Genomic DNA, 22,014 nt, shown 5'->3' with positions numbered 1-22,014 from the left:
TTTCTCCACTGCAGTAACTTCTATAAATTAGCATAGGAAATAGTCCTTCAGAAATAAAAGCCATGGAAATATCACCAGCAAGAAGTGGAATTGTCAAAATGAGGTCAGGAATTACATCAAGTTAAACCCTCCAAAGCAAACAAGCACTTCTAGTGAAGATTTCCATACATACTGCAGTTACACAAGTTAAAGGCACCAAAAATCACCTATGTAGATCTTACATATTACCATCAGGTGTACATCCATATTACAGCTTTTTGCAAGCATTCCCCAACATTCTATTGGGACAACTTACGCTCTAAACTCAACAGTAAAGGAATTAACTTTTCAAAAGGGCCTTAGGGGTATTTCCTGTGCCCATCCTCTCCATTGAACATTAACAGACAGTTGGGGAGGCAAGTCCACCACTACTGCAGTACTACCATATATCCTATTATAGCAATGGAGAGGGAGACAACCAACTTTGCAAACCCTGGGTTTTGCCAGAGGCAACTTTTTCCTGCTGAGGTATCACAAACACTCAAAAATTGGAAGGCAGGGATGGCTGCCTGGGCTCTTCAGGCTGGGCTGTCCATTCTTCCCATGCATATACCAATTGTCCCTCCCCTAGGAATATACAACTCACAAAGAAGGGCCCCTTACAGTTATTGTTAACATGGTAAAAGCCCTTAGGGAGCCCAGTAAGAACATTCCTTATGCTGCATAGAAAGACTAGTGTATCAATTTCTAGAGGCATCACAAAGACAAATATCACCATACACATTCCAGACTGTGAACCTAAGATATGCAGGTTAACAGAACAAAGCAAAGTGAGAGTCAAACACTATTAACAGACTTCAAAAAGCATACTAGTAGCAAGAGTAAAGCCATTTAGTACTATGCAATTGTAAGAGAAGCTATCTGCATTCTTATTTAGTAAAGACTATATATGGAGTCTCATTGACAGTCCACGTTTAATACACAAGAATCTTAACCAAGAGAGGAACAGTTAACATACCATCAAGGATTTAAATAGCCCATTTAGCCTATTAAGTACAAGCACCCACATCTCAGAGGGACTCCTTTAGTAATGCATTCAAGCACCAGTTGACAGGTAGAGCACAACTGAAATCCTTAGATCCCAGAGAGAGTGGGAGGGGGTTGGGTGGGGAAGATGGAAAAGAATACACATCACACACACAGTTATCACAGCATTAGAGAAACCATCAATTTTCTATTATAGGACCAAGTCATTTTTCTATAGTTCCTTGCATATGCCTAGTTTCATACATCCAAAATTTCTTCACATACATTAGCAAAATTAGCTACAACATTAAGATCAGTATGTACTTCAGCAGAGAAGCAAAACCAGATCAATGCATGCACAGCTGTACATGGTGCACTGAATCACACAGAATTTTCACCTGTACCCAGCAGGCAAAGCTTAACTAACCCAGCTGAAACAATCAGGCTTTATACTTCCTAAGAAAAGCTTAAAACTTCAATTTATTTTGGCCCCTCTTCTGAAATAGTTACAAAAGGGAGTAACAGCAAAAGCTCATCTCTTAATAGCTCACTTTTTATGTTCCAGGAGCTGAGACCAGCAGACTTCTTCTAATTCAGCATCTTACAGGAATAAAATTACTACTCATATGAAATATGGAAGAAAAAATTAGTAGATTATTTCTCTGAGAAAAGAGAAGAGCTTATTTGTTACCGTATGGAAGAAAAGCCTCCTCTACCTCCTAAGGCCTAGATACTCTTTGATAGTTAACATTAAACATACATGTAACTGAAAGCCAGAGTACACCAACACACCTGAATAGCTCCAGCCTACACTTTGCAGCAACTGCTTAAGAAAAAAAGACACAAAGCATTGCTTACAAAAAAAGAACCTGAAGGGCTTTGCAAGGGAAGATACTTTATAGAAGTCTCTAAATGCCTTAAAACCTGCATTTCAATAACAAAACAGTCACAACCCAGAAGTTTTCAAGGCTTGTAGCTCGCTATACCTTAAGTCCCTCACAAGAAGCTGAACAACAGCAACCTTACTCACAAAGCCAAACAAGCAAACTAAAATTGCCCCTTAAGTTACCAAAGTAAGCACCTCCATTTCCCCAGTGCACATCATAACCCCCCAAGAGCACAGCCCTCTCTTACCACACTCACAGACAAAATGGCAGGAGCACTTCCGTGCCACCTTTATAACACTAATGACTAACTGCTGATCGGACACAGCTGGGGAAGCCTCAAACTATTTATTGCTCGGGTGCAGCCCCGAGGTCTGTGCTTTGTAGGGAAAGGGTATCAGTTGTGTTTTGCTTTTTTGCTAAATTTTTTTCTTCTCTGTTGTTGGTTGGATTAGGTTATGTTTGCTGGCTGTTTCACTGTACTATAGCAGGGTTTAGTTGTGGGGTTTTGTTTTGTTTTTTTTGTAGTTTATTTAGTTTGTATTTGTTGGTTCTTCTCCTTTTCTTGTTTTTAATTTATTAACTGTAGACTTATTCAAAATGTGGTAGAGGGAAGCGGTGATGCTTATGGAAATGATATTGTGATTTTTGTAGATGTATTGTAAAAAGATATTTGTAGTTAATTAAAAAGTAGCTTTGTATTGTAAAGTGTAACTAGTTAATTTTAATTATGTTTATAGCATTCTTAGTAACTAAACTGTTTTAACTAATAAACCATTGTGTGTGCCTGTGAAAAGATCACAGGTGCTACTGATAACTTATTAGCATCTCTGAAGTACAAATAAATGTATTTTCTTACTTTGATAACAGCAGCTGATGTTTTTGTGCTTAAACTGATCTTTGAGTTTTATCAGTTTCTTTAACATTTTATTCTATTTTTCTTGTTTGTTTTTTTTTTTAAGTTTAGAATGTTATAAAAACAGTTAATTAAGCTTTTTTCAGTGAAGGCTGATAGTTCTTAACAGGAAAATAAAAAGAAGGACAGGCAAATAGGCTTCTAAACTTTACTTAGTTGCTGCAATGTAGGGTTGTTGCTCTGACTATAATTGGAGTTGCATTTAAAAATACAACTTCAATTTTTTTTAAGGACTTTCAGTTCTTTCAGACTGCATGTTGGTATTAACATTTCTTTAGTTTACATATTGTTATGAATAATACTCTGAGTCGTTCAGACTTTCTAATTATAATTAATGAGGCAGAATTTCAGTGTTTTCTTGACCTTCTGGAAGAGTCTTTTGAAAATTCTTATATCTTTATAGGTAAACTGTAAACAGAAACTTGCATTAAAATCAAGCTTAGTCCTATTTCTGATGGGAAAAAGTAATGGCAGTACTTTGAGTAACAGCTTCCTGCTCTATAAAAACAAGTTGTTCAATTTCTAGCTTTGTCTGGACAGTAGAATAAAAAAAGGATTAGGTAGCTAATAATAAATCATTTTTAGTTAGGGTACTTTTGGTTCTTTATTGTTTCAGTAGCCCTATGTTTTAGCTCTGAGCAGAATCACTTTGGAAGTTAAAAACAAGAAGGACTGAGGTTGTTGGGTAGTTCTTGGTTGACTCTTTTCTACTTGAATGAGTTTCCCACTTATAGCCTGAAAGTTATGATCCTTTGCCAAATGCTGCATCTCTAATCTGGCATACTAGTGTGATGTAATTTCCAGTTTGCTGGCAGCCCATCTTGCTCAGAGTAATTGTAAACAGTGATGCTGGTATTTTTATTGGCTAATTTTACAAGCTTGCATCTGCTGTCAGCAGCTTCATGTAAACACACTCCTGCTGCAGCATCTGTTCTGCTGTATATTGCTCTTACCCTAGAACTTGCATGTGCTGGGGAAGAAGTCATAAAGCTCTCCTCTGAAAGAAGGTGTATTGGAAATTGGGAGCAGAGTAAGATGCTCGCACCTTTTCCTGGGACTGACTCAAGAAATCTCTAGAAATTGAATGCTTGAGTCTATTGGAGAACAGATTTCCAAATGGCCTTCAGATCTCCCTGTGGTGTCCATCCCTGCTCACTGGTTGAGCAAACTGACTTTTTCTTAATGAAAAATTTGGAAATGTGTAAATGTTGGACTTCTGTGTAAATGAAAGATTTTTTTTGTGTGAACAAAATTTGACAGACAGGATTGTCTGACAAGCAGGAAAGTTAAAGTTGATCTTGTGGAACCCATATGTAATAGATGGATATGGACATCAGAAAAGATCAGTTTCCAGCCCAAGTGGAGACTGTATAAAGAAGTAGGTGCACATTTGGAGTTAAACCTTTCATTTCATTGGAGAAGATGAGAGCTAATCAGTGGCAATACCACAAAGTCTAGTTTTTAAGTCAGACCAGTGAAATAACAGATTTCTGCAAGAAAACTTAATTGTGTTTTAATAAGTATATAGTATATATCAAAGTTTCCCCATGCTCCTTGGTTCATGTCTATCATCTCACATTTGCTTTGAGTGCCTTGTGTATGCAGTATATGTCACCATTACATTTTCTCGAAGAAGAGAGATGGCAAAGAAAGCGCTGATAAATTTGCTTTGTAGTTTTACTAGGAAGTATTGAGATTTTTTGGTTTTAGAAGTTCATACAAGGTCTTGAATTCATGCTAAAAAAAAAAGTCAATTGCAGACTGGAGAGAACTGCATTACTTCATAAATATGGGCTAAGAGGTAGGAGCCTTTACTCCTGTGTTGCACCATGTCCAAGTGAGATTTCATGGCTGTTGCTGCTCTCCTGTGAAAATTTGGATTTCTTTCCTACTCAGTATGTTTCTCCGCCTCCAGTGGGAGGAAAAAATACTGAGAAAGTTGCTGATATAAAAATCGAGCATATTCTACTTTCCCACAGGTGTGAGCAGACTGGCAGCGGCCTCTTCTCCATGGATGTGAAGATGTTCTCTTCTTCTAGATGAGAGGCTAACTCAGACCCAGAGAAGCTACCTGATCTGTAGGTGTCCAGATCCAGGAGTGGCAACTGTGAGGAGTGTTAATAGGACCAAGTTTCTTGTAAATGAAATAAGGAGCTTGGTCTGGAGGAAATGGCTTTACAATATCTACCACCAACCAAGCATACTCTGGGTGATGATTACAGTACTTACTGAAATGCTTATCCCTGGTACAGATAGTTTTCCTGGCCAAGTAATAATATTATGTATCTTGTGGATGCTGATCTACATCTCTGATAAGCTCTGCTTATCTTATTTCTGATCCCTTTTTGCTTAGGAGACTTCTTCAGAGAGAAGGGATTGTGAATTCTATGCTTCCCTTGAAACAGAGCTTGCCTTGGAATAATTGCATCTTACTTGGGTGAGGAAGAACAAACACACAAATTCCTGATGAGCTGCCTAGGTGACTGTCAGCAAGACAGAGGTAGATTTGTATCTCCTGATATGATTATTCCCTCCCTTGTAAATATGTTTTTTAATCTTTTATTACTATGTGGAAAGTGTTGTATTTGTTGCTTTAAATATGACAAGTGAACTTGCTTGTTTGTGTTGAAGTGATTATAAGCATGTGCAGAAACAGTGCAGCCCTACAAAACTGATATTTAAGGGGCTTGGGTACTGGGAAATATGAAGTGAGAGAGTGTGAAGGCTGTTTGATTTAGCTACGCTTGTTATTGTATGATGCACTGCTAAGATGGAATATGGCTTGTGATGGTTCTTGTTTGGGGACTAAGCTCTGAACTGCAATAATGCATTGACCAGAAGCTGTAGTAAGGATGAGCATTCAGTAAGAGTAAAGGGTTTGATAATGACTTCTGTTCAGCCTGCTCATTTAATTATTTGCTGCTGTATGTAGTTTCGCTGTATAAAGGAACTATGCAATCAGTGCATATGTAATGCTTTTATTAAAGTTTAAATGTTTATAACAGGCTCAGTATTTCCTGAAGTTAATGTCTTTGGGTGACTACTGTGCTCTGGGTAAAATGTCTATTTTGTGCCCTGGACCAGAGACCAATTACAAGTTCATATTATGAAATATTCTGCTCTAGGCTACAGCTGTAATCTGATTGCCACTTTTTCTACTTTCTCTGTATGTGCCCCCATGTCTTTCACCTCCTGATTGAATGGAATTGTAATCACTAACTCTTGTATTTAGCTGTGGGCAGAATTAAAGACAGAAAACAGGAGCCAGAAGTGTCTGGGAGCTTGCATGTGGGAAGGTAGAGTCTACAAGAGCATGAATTGAGAGGGGATTAAGCAAAGGTGCCAAAGCCCAGATGATCTCAGAAGAGACAGAAAGGGGAATGAAACTGAGAGAATGAGGAGAAGGAGCTATAAAAGGAGAAATAGTTTGTAATGAGAAGCCAATTCTTATTTATAGCCATCTCATGATGCAGATGGTGTTTATACTGCAGTACTGTCCAGTACACTGGGCAATACTTCAGAGAGAACTAGAAGAAATGCAGAGAAACTGACTTAGGGTTGAGGATAAGACGGAAAAGTCCGGCTGGAATTGGGTTTTGCAAAGGATGTCAAAGATGAAAAGTATTTTATAAGGGAAATGGCTCCAAAGAGGAAGACCAGGGGAAAATGTGGACCTGCAGCTGAATGAGTCAGGGCATTTGGTGGCAGAGGACGGGGCAAGGCTGAGGTACTGAATACCTCCTTGGGTGACTCTTTATTAGTAAGAATGGGCTTCAGGAATCCCAGACCCTAGAGGCTAAGAGGAAGTGCCCTTGGTACAAGAGGATCGGGTCAGGAAGTAGCTAAGAAAATTGAATTTGCATTTAAGTCCATGGGCCATGATAGGATGCATACGTGATTGCTGAGGCTGCTCTGTCTTCTAATGATGATGGTGATCAGCAGTGCCCAAGAACTGGAGAGGAGTGTATGTTACTCTGTCCATCACATCTACAATATAAGAATCTAGGAAACTACAGGCTCATTAGCTTCATCTTGATCCCCAGAAAAGTGAGCAATTAATTAATCCTGGGAATGCTTCCAGGCACATGAAGGTCATCAGGAGTAGTCAGCATGGACTCACCAAGGGGAAATTTTGCTTGATCAACTTGATAAACTTACGATGAAATGACTGGCTGCGTAGGTAAGAAGAGAGCAGTGGATGTTGTCTACTCAGATTTTCAGTGAGACTTTTGTTACTCATTCCCATTAGACCCTCTTAAGAAGCTGTTAGAAGTATGGGCTTTATGAGTTGACAGTGAGGTGGATTAAAAGCTGGCTGAATGGTCAGTCCCCCAGTGTGGGGATCAGCAGCACAAAGTCTTGCTGAGGTGTTTCTGGAGGGTCATTATGAGATTGATTCTGTTTAGCATCTTCATTAACGAAGATTTTTCTAGCTGTAAACAGAATGCTGGCTGAAAGGCTTGTCTCTTTATTGCTACCGGACAGACTGGGAAGCTGTGTATAAAAGGCTGCTTCTTAGGGCTTTTTTTTTGCCCTAAATCTAGCACAGATAAGCTGTTTAATAATATATTTTGTTTACAGCTTTCAGATTTTCTCTTTTTCATTCTTAAAGTTAAATTATTTCTGCCAAAATTCCTTCAGAAAGTTTATCACAGAAAACTGGTCCTAATCCCACCTTGTTCCTCTGTTATCTAAAACTATTAAAAAATGCACATGTAAATTAAATATATTCACACTTGCTGAAGGACTTTCTCCATGAGGCAACACTATAGTTTTGCAAGCAAAATATTTCTGTGTTTTTGGAACACAAGGCTTACTTAATGGCCCAACTTGAACACTGCATAGAAATGAGAGGAAATAAATATGTTCCCGCATTTTAAAAACAGTTGCAATTAGCTGATGGAAGGGACTCAAAGACTATAGCTGTGATCCAGATGCCGTCTCATAAGAACTTAAATGAATGTGTTGGCAGCAGAAATTGCTGAGCATTTGCAAATATTTGAGATATGAAGTGACTGACAATGATGTGATTTATTTGAGAAATCATTAGGGGTAGTTGAAATGGAGAAGTGAGTATCAAACAGTTCTGCTGAGGAGTGACGCATGATGGAATGGATTTGCTTTCCTCAAGTGATCAAAGGATAGATGCAGTTGGCCTTAGTGTGGAATACAGGGCAGTAGCTTGAGCTAACAAAACTGGTCTGCCCATGATCAAAGAAATTCAGAGTAGCCATCCAGATTACCCTTAGAGATTAAAGAAGGTGGCATTGACCTTATGAAATACAGTGCAGGAAGAAACAGTTCTGGATAGCGCTGTATGCAGGAGATTAATGTACTTCACTATTAAATGATACATTAATACAGTGATTTTCATCATTATATCCATTATTGTGTTTGTACCTTGAACAAATGTGCATTTAATGAGTGAAGTGCTGAATGTGAACCCTTGAACTATAGTAATGTCTATACCTGCTAGCATAGATCCTGATCCAAAATGACATGCTGGAAAAGGGAAAGTGAGAATGAAGAGCAAATGGATGCTTTAATGGCTTTTGAGCTCAGTTCAGGTCTATCACACACCTTCTGTATGACCTTGAGTAAGTTATTCAAGTGCTAGGTTTTCACAAAGCACTCTGGTGCCTGCAGATGTATCCAAGTCGCTTGCCCAAGTTTGTGCAGTGACTACTAAAGCTCCTGACCAAGTGTCTCAAGGAGATAAGCCAGTTCCTCTTCAGATCTGCTGATTCTTATTGATGCAAGAAGAAGATCATTAATATTGTAAGGATGTTGTCCTTGATCTAGAAGAGCAGTAATCAATTCAGTAATCTTTATCTGCATCTTTAACATCTCTTCTGCTTCTATCTATCTGTACAGGAGTGGTAACACTGCTCTCCCTAACAGGGGTAGGTTGGGAAGATGGATTCAAGAGTGTGAGGTACTGAGCTATTGCTGTTAGTGAATGCGAATAGCTTATGATGAGAAATGTGGAAGTGAGTCTGTTATTAAATTTATACAGGTCTAACAATGTAATCAAATTAGCCTTTGCACTTTCTCCTGTGCTCCACTCTCTACATTAGAGTATCTTCATAAATCTCTTCGAAGCTATTTCATTTGTTCTTTTTAATGCTCTCCTGGTGTGATGCAAAGAAACACCTAAATACTTGGTAAGTACAGAGTGGGCTGCAAGCACTAACAGCTGTATCTGCTGCTATGCTTGGTGCAAAGGAGTGCACTTGGATCATTTTGCTGATCAGTCTAATTGAGATTAGCACATGTGATGATACACGCTGAGCCCTCTGGGCCTTTGCTCACAGATGGACAGTATGATTTTAACACCCAGGATCTGGCTTCATGGGGGGTCATTATAGTGCAGTGATAGAAGAGAGCAGTGACACAGCATTTGCAAATGAGTACTGCCAGGTTGAGGGTGTTTTACCAGGACCAAAGGCTGGTGATGAAGCACTCCAAAATAAAATGGCAGGCTGAAATGTCAGGCTTTCTCTAAGCCTTTTCTGCCTGAAACCAATATTCACATACTTTTCCCATGGATTTTCACAGCTTTCGATCTAATTTCAGGCTGTAAATGAAATGAACAGATTTTAGGTGCTTGATTTCCAGTAGCTCCTGGGTTGTTTTTTTTTTTGTTGTTTTTTTTTTTTGTTTTTTTTTTTGAAGGGGGTGGGAAGAAAGAAATTTGGTGTTGGGACCATACAAATGTCGGGGTGTTGAACTTTCATGGGCACTGCTTTATTTACCACTCGTTCATTTTTCTTCATGCAAATACTGGTTTGTTGGTTAACACCTTTCCCTGTGCTGAAACACAAAGATTTCAGCGGTGCCTGAGGGGCACAATCACTGACATACCTCATTTGGCCAAGGGGTGGCCCACCTGCACTAGTCCACTATTCCTGTCCTGGCTGATTCCCGGTACTGATCTTCCCATTGTCTGCTGGTGCTAGCTACTGCTTTCTGCATTTCTACACAGGCTGCTGTGGAGTTTCTTGAACACAGCCATTTTGTGTTAAAACTGTACTTGCAGTCGTGTTGCAGATCAGAATGCATCTATCTGCAGTGCAAAGCTGCCTACTGCTCCCAGATTCCTCTTGCTTTTAACATACATGTGTCTGGTTGTTGTTGTTTTTTTTTTAATATAAGGCAGACCTATTTCAAGGGGCTGAGGTGATGGGGGGATTGAACACTAATTACTAAGTTTTGGGGCAGTTTAAGGGCATTCCTTAAAGGTGTAATCTCCTCTAGCTCATTTTGAGGGGAAAAAAGACCTTTCAAAGGAAAGTGGAAATGCTTATATGCCTAATTAAACAATTTATTGTATTACAGTGGGGCTTCTATTCCTTTAATGTAATGAAGACATGGCTTCAGTGGGACTGTTTACATTTATAGTATGAAATTGGACCTTTTCTCAGACAGTGGTCCTATTGAATATGGGGATGCACTAAATATGATCCCCCTACGTTTTAGCAAAGATAAGGATACAGGGAATGTATTAATTGGCAGCTTTGGGTTCCTGAAATAATCTGAAGGATAAACTCTTCCATTGTTTCAGTGTGTTCCGTTGATGATAGGATAAACAGTACACCAATGAAATGGCAATGCAGAATCAGAAGATAGTCAGAACACAAATGATGCATGAGAAATTACATATGCAGGAGAGAAATGAAACTGAACTTGTAAAACTGAGCTTTTGCATATCTGTGGGAAATAATCAGAAATGCACTAACTCAAAAGATGTCTGGTTTAAAAAATAGTTGGTATTATGTCTAATAGCTGACAGCAAACTAGATAGAAAGTGGCAAGGTATGTGGGGCAAAGCTGTCATTTTCTGATACCATAAGCAAAAGCATTTTAGAGCTAGTTGCTTATTACGGCTTTAGTATGATTACATTTCTGGGCAAACCGTTATGAGATGTTGGGAAAACTGGAGGGGGTTTGGAGTATAACAGTATTACTAACACTAGAAATGACTCATGAGGAAAAATTTAAAGGATGAAACACAAGACCTTAGCTAGGCAATGATTAAGAGGATACACCGTTTGCAGAAGTGAAAAAGCTAAAATGTCAGGGGCAGAAAGGAAATAGCAGGATGCAAAAAGAATAACTTAAACAGATTACAGAATATAGTCTGGGGGGACAAATGGCATGAGCCTGAGATGGCTGAATAGTTTGAGACCCCCCTAGATTTTTGTAATAAGAATTCTATTCAAATCCATAACGTACTCTTTGGTGGCAGATAGGAAGGGATCCCAGAAGAATATCCACCTTCTTTTTGATTACTCACCTTCTCTGATGCATGAGGGCTGGTGAACACTGGACAACTTCCTACTGATTAGGCACTGCTGAGGGAGATGCTTCTGAACAAGAGATGTGCAGCATTTCAGTGTCTCTCTGTTTGGCTGCTGTGGCTGAGCAAGGTGGATGGGACATGTGTTCAGTGTGGGATGCCTTCTTTGTTGAGAGAAGGCTACCAGGAATGCTGCAGCACTGCGCTAATTTTTGTCTTCTCTTGAAGGGCCAACTGCATGCATGGAAGATGCAAAAGGCAGGAGAGGATTGTCTGCTGCAGGTAACAAAAAAGATGTGTGGCAAAACCAGGAGCTATAGAAGACTGAGCCGCAGTAAACAGAATCCATAAGTACATGCAGTTGCAGAAGGGGATGAGACAATCATTTTATAATGCTGAATTTATTAACTTTTTAGACGGTACTTAATGACAACTTGGGAAATGAGGTTGGGACTCTGTTCCTTGCCATGGGAAGAATAGAGAACAAACCACATTTCTTGGAAATTTGGAGGGGAGGGGGAGAGAGCAGCTGTGATACAACCTAGAGCATGATGGCTGATGTTAAATAGGTTATGAATCACATGAAGCTCATCTCAGTGTTTCCCAGAAAATTAAGATGTTGCTAACATATCATTTGAAATGCCCCTAAATTACAAGCCTGCCATTAGTTTGTCAAATAGCAGCTGAAAAAGGGGAGCAAATGAGTTGGTGACATGAGATTATGATAAGAGACCTGTCTTGCCCTTCAGCTGCAGAGGCTCCCACAGAGCTTGGCATTTTATTTGTTCTTTGTCATGCTATCCCTCTCAATATACCAGCAAGGTGCTGTTTCTGAGATCGTTTTTTGTGCTTTGCCTTGATTTCTGGAGGACAAAACCTATGGTGCTTAGTGGAAAAGCATTGGCATGAGTATACCACATGGGGCTATTCCCACTATAAATCTGGTGCAGGGCTGCATTGTGACTGATGTTCTCAGTCATGACAATTTATCTGTTCAAGTAGCTATATGATGGGAATGGTTCTGGTGGCAAACCTTAGCTCCTTTTGAGCTACAGATGAGTAGTTGATTTGAGTAGTGAAGATCTGACCCACTGCCATAAATAGATGCGTGCTGTGCCTTTCATTTACTGGCGACTTAAGTTATGTACTTCATGCTGTAAAGCAAAGCCCCTTCCTTGTCCTCCTGGTGGCAGTAAAAATGTTGGATTGCTTGTGAGGTATGGCATCCTCTTGCATCAGGAGCAAGTGCTTCTGAAAATGATACCGTTCAGGAGTACGTATATGTTTTGGTGGCCCCAATGGCTCATATGTGGTACAAGGGTGCAGAGAAATACATTGTCTAGCTGCTGTATGAGTAAACAATGAGTGATGCCACTGTAAAGAGCTCTGTGTAATCAGAAGTTCCTGGTTAAAGACTGAATGAATAGAAAACTGGCCATCTGGATCTCCTCTTAATACCAGGACTTTGTGATGTAGCTTGCAATTTGCTTGAAGCCCGGAACCTGAAACTTGCCCTGTGGAGAGACAGCCTTGCTCTTAATGCATTTGCAGTACTTAGTCTTCAGTACTTTTTCTAACATGAACAAACAGGCCAAAACCTTGGCAATGGCAAAAGGTCAGAACGGCCTTTTACAGAGTTATGATTTAGACAATCCTGCAATGTGGCTGTCAGCCTCACCTGGTGCTGAGCAGGCTGAAAGGCGTCCCCCCCAGAGCAGTTGCATGCAGGAGGCACCACAAGGTCACCCTTTATCTCTGCTGCTGGTGCATCTACACAGCACGGTTTTGTTACTTAGTCTCTGGAAGCAGACTCCTCCAGGACTCTGGGCTGCAGGTGAAGAAGAAACCTCCAAAAAGTAAGTTTCGGTATATTTAGGGGTTGTATATTTTGATGGGTTTTTATTTATTTATTTATTTATTTATTTTCCAGGAAGAAGTCCCAATTAGGGCCCTGTCTTGACCAAAAGTCAGAACTTTCACCAGAGGCTTCAAAACTGTGCCTTGCCAGCAGAAAGGAGGCATATACCTAAAAAACAGTACTCCACCTGCCAGAAATGTACCTAGTTGTACACCAGCTTATGCTGTTCTAGTGGTATTTTTGTTTTAGTGGATGGCAACCACCCTTTCTCTGAGGTCTGCTGTGAAATCGCAACTCCGTCAGATGAGGGGAGAGTGAAACCGCGGCTGGGAGCGCGCGCACGGCGCGAGGCTGAGGGCAAGTGCGGGCTGCCCCTCAGGGACCTACAGCCACCTCATGGGACCGCCATTTTGGGGCCAGCTGCCGAGGCGCCCCCCGGCGCGGAGAGCTCCGCTCCCGCACGGGGCGGCAGCGGCGGGTCCGCCCCGTCAGGGGCGTCTCCTCGGCGGCGGCACAGGGCCGCCTCCCCCGTCCCCGCCTCCCGGCTCCCCAGTCGCGCCGGCGGCTGGACGGGAGCGGAGCGGAGCCGCGGCGCGCTGCCTGCCCGCCCCGTCCCGACCCGACCCATGCGCTGAGGGGCGGCGGGATGGGGCTGCGGGGCGGTGGCGGCCGTGCCGGGGGGCCGGCTCCCGGCTGGACGTGCCTGCTGCTGTGCGCCGCGCTCCGGAGCCTGCTGGCCAGCCCGGGCAGCGAGGGTGAGCGGAGACGGGGCGGCCGGGGCAGAGCCCTGCGTCGGGCTGGTTTTTGTTCGATTTTGTAGCGCTTCACGGGAGGGAGCGGGGAGAGCGAGCGAACGCGTTCTGCCGGGTGCGGGCGGCTTGCACAGGTGCGCGTGCAGCCGGGGAGTTGCACAGGTGCGCGGGCTGCGCGCGAGGTGCTCACGCAGCTCGGGTGCCCGCGGGGCTCCCGCTCCCCGCAGCGCGCTGACTCCGTGCCTCGGAACGCAGCACCGCTCAGCCCGCTGCGCCGCGTCGCCGAGCTGAGCTGCTTTGGGGTGTCAGAAATCGCTGGGAAGCCGGCAGCCGTAAATACCCGTTCAGCTCTCCTGTCCAGCGGGGGTGCATCTTTTTTTAAAATTATTTTTATTTTAAATTTTCCGCTCTTTTATTTTTTGACATCCGTAGGTACGCCGTGGTGGAAAAGCAGGGAATGGGGAACTTGAGCATCCCGGAGGGGGTTGCCGGCTGCTTTTGTGATGCGCAGTAACTGCGATTCGCGGTCATTTGCGAAAGTCCTTCGGAGAGAGGAGGGATGCGGGGGGTGGCGGGGAGAGCAATCGCCAGGATGTCAGAGACGCTGCCCGAGGTGACTGGCGAGCTGTAATTTGTTGTGGCAGAGTGCAAATAATGCCGATCGCCGCTCGAACGAGAAGTACAGAGGCAAGGGGAAACGCTGCTGTTCTAAGTGCGAGGGTGTTTCACGTTAAATATTAGGGAAAATCTCCGAGGGATGAGGCACTGGCACAGACTGCCCAGGGAGGTGGTGCAGTCACTGTCTCCGGAGGTGTTCAAGAGCTGTAGAGATGTGGCACTGATGGACGTGGTCCGTCAGTGGGATGGGTGGGAGGGGTCGGTGGTTGAGCTGGATGATCTTAGAGATTTTTTCCAGCCTTAGCGGTTCTGTGTTTAGCATCCAGAATACGCGTTGCTTCGGGCGTTCTGGAAATGGCTTTGGATCTCTCCGAATGGGACAGCAGTGGGCCCCATCCTTCAGCCCCGCGCTGCTCTGGCCGCTGTCGGTCGACTGCTGCCGAGCAGCCCCGCTCCTGGGAAAGGCTCACCTGCCTGTCGGGATGTGCTCGCACTTGACGTCGATTTGGGTTTGAAAAGTTGGGTTTGGCTGCTTACAGGTTCTGCAGAGAGACCCTCCCTGGGATTGGTTGTCCTGCCCAGCTGGCGGGAAGCTTTGCCTTTGCTGGGGTGGAGGTGGCTGTCTCAGAGCCGAGAATGTTTTCTGAAGTTGTGTGCGTTGGTTTTTGTGGGTCTTGCTGTTATCCCTCGTTCCGCTCAGCACGGTTAAAAAACATCTAGCAGTATCGGTATGTAACATGTATGAGCATTTGCCATCCTTTGTGCAGCTACGTAATTGCTATTTTCAGAAACTCCATGACGATTTTTGTTTCTCAAAAGCTTACTGTAATACACAGTGGCATTGTAAGACAAGATATGTGCAATTGGCAACTCCTTGTGCCTGAGTTCCTGTCTTATCCTACAGCAGAGACTATGGGGAAAGCACTTTAATAATCTATGCTAAGATTTGGAGGGAGAAAAGAATGAATTGTTTGGGATCCATAGGCTGAAAATAGCTTTTGGAAAGTGCAGCTGAGTTTCATCAGCTCCTGACTTTTTTTGTGAGTGTGTGTAAGTATCATAAATGTCCACTAGGTATTTCCAGTTACAGGTTATAGGGTAAATACTGGGGAAACTGAATTAAATTTCTGCCCTGTTTTCCTCTGAAAGGGAAACAAAACCAACTTTGATTTTGGTTGCCTTTTTCTCAAACTGTGTTATTAAAAGCCAGACGTGCTGGGCTCAATGCTATTTCACATCCCGGGTATTGTTTAGCTGTTAACAGAGTTCATTCATTAGAATTAGAGGTTTCCCTCCTCCCTTTGACTGCTTTTACAAATTCAAAAACCTGTCACAGTGCAAATATTCCAAAGAGTTCTGTGAAAATATTACATATAATTTGGGAACACCGGTATTTCATGAGTAGCTGACTGCTTTCAGATGCTTTGCCTATGAAATGTGTAGGGAGCTGCTGCTCTCAAGTTACCATTGTGCTTGAATGAACGTAGCGCTTTCCACAGAAATGAAATACGTTTGCTATTGTGATAGCAATCAGAAACACATTGCTTCAGCCTGGGAGGGGGGGGTTGCGTTGTTGATACTGTAATTACTTGGATTATATATTTATGGTAGCCTTGCAGTTTCAAAGCAGCAGAGTGTGTGAACCTGAATAGATTTGCTATGTGGACTGAGTCTCTTTTTTTTTTTCTTTTTTTTTTTTTTTTTTCCCACTGGCAGCAACTTGTGACCCGTCCCAGGCACCAGAGGCGGCCCTGCAATGTATGGATGGGTTCCCCTGCACCTCCTTTAGTTTAGAAATGCGTGTTTTAAATGGTTCTGTTGCTGATGCTAGGGCTTGGGAAGTGGCTTTTGTGAATTATTTATGTGAAATATAGAATGAACAAAGGAATTGTCCTTTGTGCACCCCCGTCACCCCAAACTTCAGCGTGGTTTGTTACACATAGCCTGCGAGTTTGCATTGGTTTGCAGGTCTTCACCCAGATAACCTCAAAAAAGTGCCACGTGGGCAAAGTCCCAAAAGAATGGAGTACCTGGGATCTTCTAAGTGCTTGTAACAAAGTAACTCATCAACTTACAAACATAATTGTCCTTAAATACAAGGTGTATTTCACTTCAAGGGCTTTTCTGAGTAAGTCAGTGCTGAGGAGGAAGTGCTATCACAGTGTGTTACCCTAATGCGGATGAGAAGAAATGCAGTCTCAGGTCAATGTCATTACTTAGAGAGAAGGTGAGAAAGGCAGAGTGTCTATGACTTTGTGGTATGTGTTGCACTAGTTTTAGGGATTTAAGCTAAAGAACAGCCTTTTAGTTCTAAACTCTTGCATTTGATCCTTCTCCTGAATTCTTGTGGGGATTTTTGAAGCACAGTTTCTCTTGATGTATCATTTTTAATTTGAATGAATGAATAAGTGAGTGCAATTAAAGGGGCAGGTCTGGTAGAGGGAAAAATAGCGGAAGGTGGTAATTTGCAGATTATTCATGACAGAGCCTGGAATGAGCCTACCTGTTCTAAATGCATTGACTTGAGTGTGTTTTGTTCCATATTGACGTATAATTTCTGTCATGGAGCACTGGATAAATGAATATTTAGGTATAACATCACAGTGTTTATAATTAACTATCGAATGCAGTCCTTTTTCAATGAGTTTGTCATGCGTTTCGTAGAAGCAGGTGTGAAAATCCCTTCACTTTTTGAATCCTTGTATTTCTATTAATTGAATGCTTTGGGTAAAAATAGATATGAGAGCTTTTTGTTTTGCTTGTATTGCTCTTAATAACTCAGCTTCATCTCTTGCACGTTCACACGGCTGTTGCATTTTTTGCAGTTCTGTAGGTACAGGTAACACGAGCACAAGTTGTGTGTGCAGAATGGGCAATCCAGGGCACGTGGCTCTCTGTTTTGCAGAGTTCTGAGAGGAATTTATTCTGTTTGTGTACTGGAGCAGTTCCTTATATGCTTTCTGTAACAGCGCTGCGTAGCCTCCATGCTGTACATTTATTTTAGTTATAGGAGCGATCCCATTAACTTTAAAATTTACTGCGGTGGAATTACTGGAATGAGGAGGGACAACTCATGTCTAATGGTCTTTTTGGGATCAGTCTGATGTGATGTATGGCTTTTCAAGAGGTTTAGAATGACTCAGTCATGATTTTATAATGGAAACTGCTATCCTTTTGACAGTAAAATGGCATTTGAAACGTAGCACTTTCAAGTATATGACTAAAAGCATTGCTGCCTAATGACACATGTTTTATTTAATAAAAAAAAAAAGGAAATAAGCAATAAGTAAAATTGACTACAGTACAATACTTGTTTGCTTTTGAGGTATATTTTAAAAATCGTAATAAATAGTGGAAAACTGGGAAACTATCTTAAACAGAACCACTGACAGGTCGTCAGCTTACCGCATCATAAATGTTGACACCATAATTTGGAGCATAAAGCAGCTATTTGCAGATCAATTTACAGGTGGATAAACTGACAGGTACCATGGGGAAGCAGGAACAGTCAGTGGGCTCATCTGGCAGTTTCTACCTCCTCCCTTCCCACTCCCATGGTTACCTCATGTTTTGGCCCTTCCACAACGTTCCTCTTCCATCTCCTTATCTGCTCTTCTGTTGCTGTGAAATGAGGAAATCAAATCTCACCAATAAATGTGTGTTTATTCTTTGTAGTAAATACAGAAATAAACATTTTGTAGCAAACAATGGGAAGGAAAGTGGGATCAGGATTTCATGAGTTGTTTCAGAAATCGGAAGGCAAGACAGTTACATTACATGATGCCTTGTTCTCCAATCTCTCTGTGTTTATGCTATATTGTTCTGAGGATTTCTGTGTCATTCCTGCAGAAGTCCTTGTTCCCACCATGCAGTTCTCAACCTGAGGAAGAGCAGCTGAGCGATGGTGCTGGGTGCTGCTGTGTTTCAGGTCTCACTTAGAATTGGGCTGGTAGACCCCCAGTATTTCTGACCTGGAGTTGAAAGTAAGTTTTTCGCAGTCCAGTATGTCCTGCCACGGGTGTATCTTTCTCACTGCCTTAAGGGTTAGTGAGCTATGGGGCCTGATTTCAACCAGTGTGGTCTTGCAATAGATATTTTTCCTTACTCAGACAAGGTTAGAAAGATGCATAGAAATACAGTGTTAATGGTTGCATTGGAATGAACCATTTTTTAAATAGCCTAGTCCTTACTAAAGTCATTTTCTTTGATCTGTTCTGTAAAGTTGCTATGTATTTTAAATCAGAAGTCTTTTTTCTTTGAAAATACATTTTGTATTTGACATGTCTGTGTATTTTTTGGGACAAATGGAACGAAGAGATGAATAGTCCTCTATTCATATGGTGCTTGTTCCCTCACCTTGCTCTCTGGCTGGATATGAAGATGACAGATTTTGAGTGTTTGGTGCCCCAGCAGCTCTCGTGGCTGGCTGTATTGACAGACTTGAGCACTGGCTCTCAGTAGCTTTAGGTCTCTGTAGGGATTTATTACCCTTTTAGTCGTCTTTTTGACCTATTATTATCACTTGCAGTCTCAGTTCTGGTATTTGCTCTGGCTTTGGTCAGTGCAGTATCTGAGTCTCTCCAAAGGTTTAAGGCGCTTATCCTCCTGGAGGTAGAAAGCAATTATCACTATCTTCTGTGGGGAGGCTGATGGGGAAGGGACAGGAGCACTGCCACTCACAGCCTTGAACATGTGGCTTCTGGGTTCAGGAGACGTGGGCAGGCTGCACTAAGCTGTGCATGTGGGCACAGCCTTCCTCTCCTTACAAATAGCAGTATGATGCATTGGGCCAGAAGTATCACAGCATTCAGCACATACTGTGGCAGTCTTGCTTGGGATGTGACAGTGGTGGGAAATGCTACCTTTTTTTCTCTCCCTCTTGGTATTTGAACTGTGCAGGAGATATATAAGGAGTCTTTGGCCAGTTTGAGCTTCTCAGGTGGCCATTAGTTGGCTGGATTAGTTGGCAAAATCTCTTGAAGAGGGTGATGTAGCATGTACTGTCATGGCAAGTTGGGGACTACTTCTGTGAGAAGGTCTGGCAGCCTGGGGGACGGGGCAGTTTCTTTTCCTTTTCTTTCCCCTGGCAAGCTCCCAAGTAGGGTGCATGTGGAGAGGAAATGATTTTCCTTCTGGACATTAAAAGCTACCTGCAAGCAGGTATTTTCAGATGTGCTATTTGGAATTCAGGTATGTAAATCCCTTGGGATTTACTCTGAGTCACCCAGAGAGCATGTCAAAGAGAGAGTAGGACCTTGGAACTCAGGCTTCTGTGTCAGCTGCTTCATTACAGCGTAGAGGGCAGTACTTGAAGTGTTTTGAAAGTGTATCTGCTCCTTGGTTCTCTGATTTGAATCATTTGCTGTAAGGAAGGATTTGGAGCAACTAGTTTGGACTTTGTAATTCTCTGAGGGGACAGAGAAACTTGTGGGAATAGATTAATTATTCAGAATCAATAATGTGCATTTCATGATGTTTCTGGGTGGATTTGTATCAGTTTCTGTTTCCTTGTTAAAACAGTGAAATTGATTGAAGTAGCCTTTATGTTAGTTTCTCCAAAATTTGGTCATTCCATTATCCATCTAATGTTCATACACAATGTCTTCCTAAAACGTGTTGGCAATCTGCTCTTCCTGCTAGTAACTTCCACTTTCTTCCTTCTGAAATAGAAGGGATAAGCTGTCAACCCCCTGAAAAGCCAGTAGATCATCTTAAACACTTTTTTGCTCCCAAATGCTATCTAAGCATTATGTCAGTTTCTTTTTTTCTACTTGAGTGAACTCTGTGGCAGCAGAGTAGTCATTATTGTCAACAGGAAGGCTTTATTGGTGCTGGACAGTGAGGTCTTGCAAGTCCACTGGTAGTGAAAGCTGACAGCCTTGACAGCTCTGGATGTGTCTGGTGAGTTTCTTTCCTCTTGTTGCATCTAGTTATGTGCACAAGAATTTGATGCCAATGTCTTTGAGGACCTGTTTTCAGAACAGAGATGGAGTTGTTTGTAGTTGGCAATGTTTTGCATTAGGGCAAAAATGTGAGATTTCATTTCAACATGGCCAGCAGGTGGTTTGATTGCATTGGGAATCTGTTGGGATTTAGGGCTTCACTTTGTGTGTGCTTAATGAGGAGCTTGATTTAAGTAGCATCTCGAAGAAATTGGCTCTGTCCTTCAGCCACTTGCAGAGACCTTGGTAGTGGTTGGAAGCTCTGGGTCTGCAGGCAGTGCTGGTGTTTTTTTGCTTTGCCTAGACCTCTGTGATGCTTGCTGGCTGTTTTGCCTTCTCAGTGGAACCTTCTTTCTGGTTGCCAATAGCAGGGTGTTAATAATTTCCTCCAGTCCTGTTTGCCACAACCAGTCTCAATCTGGAGAGATGCTGTTGTGTTGATATGGTATTGTTTCCAGTCAGTCTTATGAGTGGGGCTATGGAACATTTTACTGACTGTATGGGAACTACTGGGTCACGGCCTGAACCTCTGACTGATCACCTGAGGCGAGCCATGAGCCAGCCAGAGGAGCACAGGTGAAGGCAATTCACCTGTGCTGCAGGAAGGGGTAGAGCCAGGCTGCACCCCTCCTAGACCTATTTAATAGCTGGCTACCAGTGGGGAAGGATCTCTTCTGGAGATCTGCTCTGCTGGTGTTTTGTGGTGAGCCTAGCATAAGGGTAAGCCTTCCATTTATGCTCTTTTGTTATCATTGTCCACTTCACCTAACTCTCTTGATTATATCATGATTGTAACATCTTGATATCCATTGATTATACACTGACTTTTTCTCTTCCTTCTTCCTAAATATGTATATTTTTAAATCAAATAGTGGTTTTGGGGGGAGTAAAACTTTGCCATTTAAAAAAAAAAAAAAAAAAAAAAGTAAACCATACTGGGAACTAAGTTTCCAGGTACTTTGATGTCAACTTAATAAATGTGCAAATGATTGCCTCTTGCCTTGAGTGCAAATCCTTGTAAGGGGAAAAACCTGTGGTTTCCTATTTGTTTAGTAAAACAAGTGAGCTTATTGTCCCAACCCCGAAGCTGTGGCCAGTGCCTGTAAATAACTTTGACAAAGGGCAGTATCACACCCCTTGTAAACAGTATGTGCAAACAGCAATTATATGGTATTTTTTGCATCATGTCTGTAACGTTTTCTGGCCGTTGTTATGACTGCGATTGCCCACCTGCCTTCAAAACCTGTGAATCTGTGATATAGATTCTAGCGTTTTGGCCCTTGCTATAAAAGGGAATCATTAGAAAGCTAAGAGCAGAACAAAGCCAACGTAATAAAATATAAATCTGCAGTTAATATTAGTTTATATAAGTTCATTAAGTAGTGTATTTTTTTCTTCCTCCAGTGGGCTATAAATAATAGGTACTGTTACAGCTTGCACTCTGCTGTAGCTGGTTTCCACTGCTGGAAGTATTTCTGAGGTTCTTTCCTGCTTGTTTTTGTCCAAATTCGGTGTAGCTAATTAATACAAAACATCTGCTCCCTGGTGACTTTGATTTCTTACAGGAGTTTATTTTTTTCATTTGTTTTTGCTATCTTGGATTATTTTTGACTGTCAGTCATTGGAGCGCCTTGGATTTATACTTTTTGAGGAAATATTTGGCAGAACTGGGAAAGCAGTTGGAAAATGAATGGCAACAATACTGCAATAAAACAAGCAAAGATTTATGAAGCAGAAAAA

At 42.0% G+C, this 22,014-nt stretch overlaps 1 protein-coding gene and 1 long non-coding RNA gene across 13 annotated transcripts in view; both read left to right on the top strand.

Annotated features, from left to right (window-relative positions):
* The first annotated feature begins 2,282 nt into the window (after positions 1 to 2,282).
* On the top strand, positions 2,283 to 5,748 carry LOC125692356 (uncharacterized). Of its 2 annotated transcripts, none has more exons than XR_007376601.1 (3): positions 2,283 to 4,183; positions 4,785 to 4,883; positions 5,159 to 5,748. It is a non-coding gene; the product is annotated as an uncharacterized LOC125692356 (long non-coding RNA). The 2 variants fall into 2 exon arrangements; XR_007376602.1 differs by lacking the exon at positions 2,283 to 4,183 and adding an exon at positions 4,231 to 4,606.
* A 7,779-nt stretch (positions 5,749 to 13,527) lies between these two features.
* EPHA5 (EPH receptor A5) overlaps positions 13,528 to 22,014 on the top strand; it is a 199,509-nt gene continuing 191,022 nt past the window's right edge. For all 11 annotated transcript variants that reach the window (XM_048942711.1, XM_048942710.1, XM_048942707.1 and 8 more), the window contains exon 1: positions 13,528 to 13,717. In XM_048942711.1, the coding sequence (XP_048798668.1) occupies positions 13,609 to 13,717 (109 nt within the window). In that variant the 5' untranslated portion in view covers positions 13,528 to 13,608. The remainder of the gene's footprint in view (positions 13,718 to 22,014) is intronic.

Source organism: Lagopus muta, chromosome 4 (genome assembly GCF_023343835.1).
Source record: "Lagopus muta isolate bLagMut1 chromosome 4, bLagMut1 primary, whole genome shotgun sequence".
Lineage (NCBI taxonomy): Eukaryota > Metazoa > Chordata > Aves > Galliformes > Phasianidae > Lagopus > Lagopus muta.
Note: the sequence above shows the minus strand (reverse complement) of the source record. Positions and strands in the feature narration are given on the sequence as shown.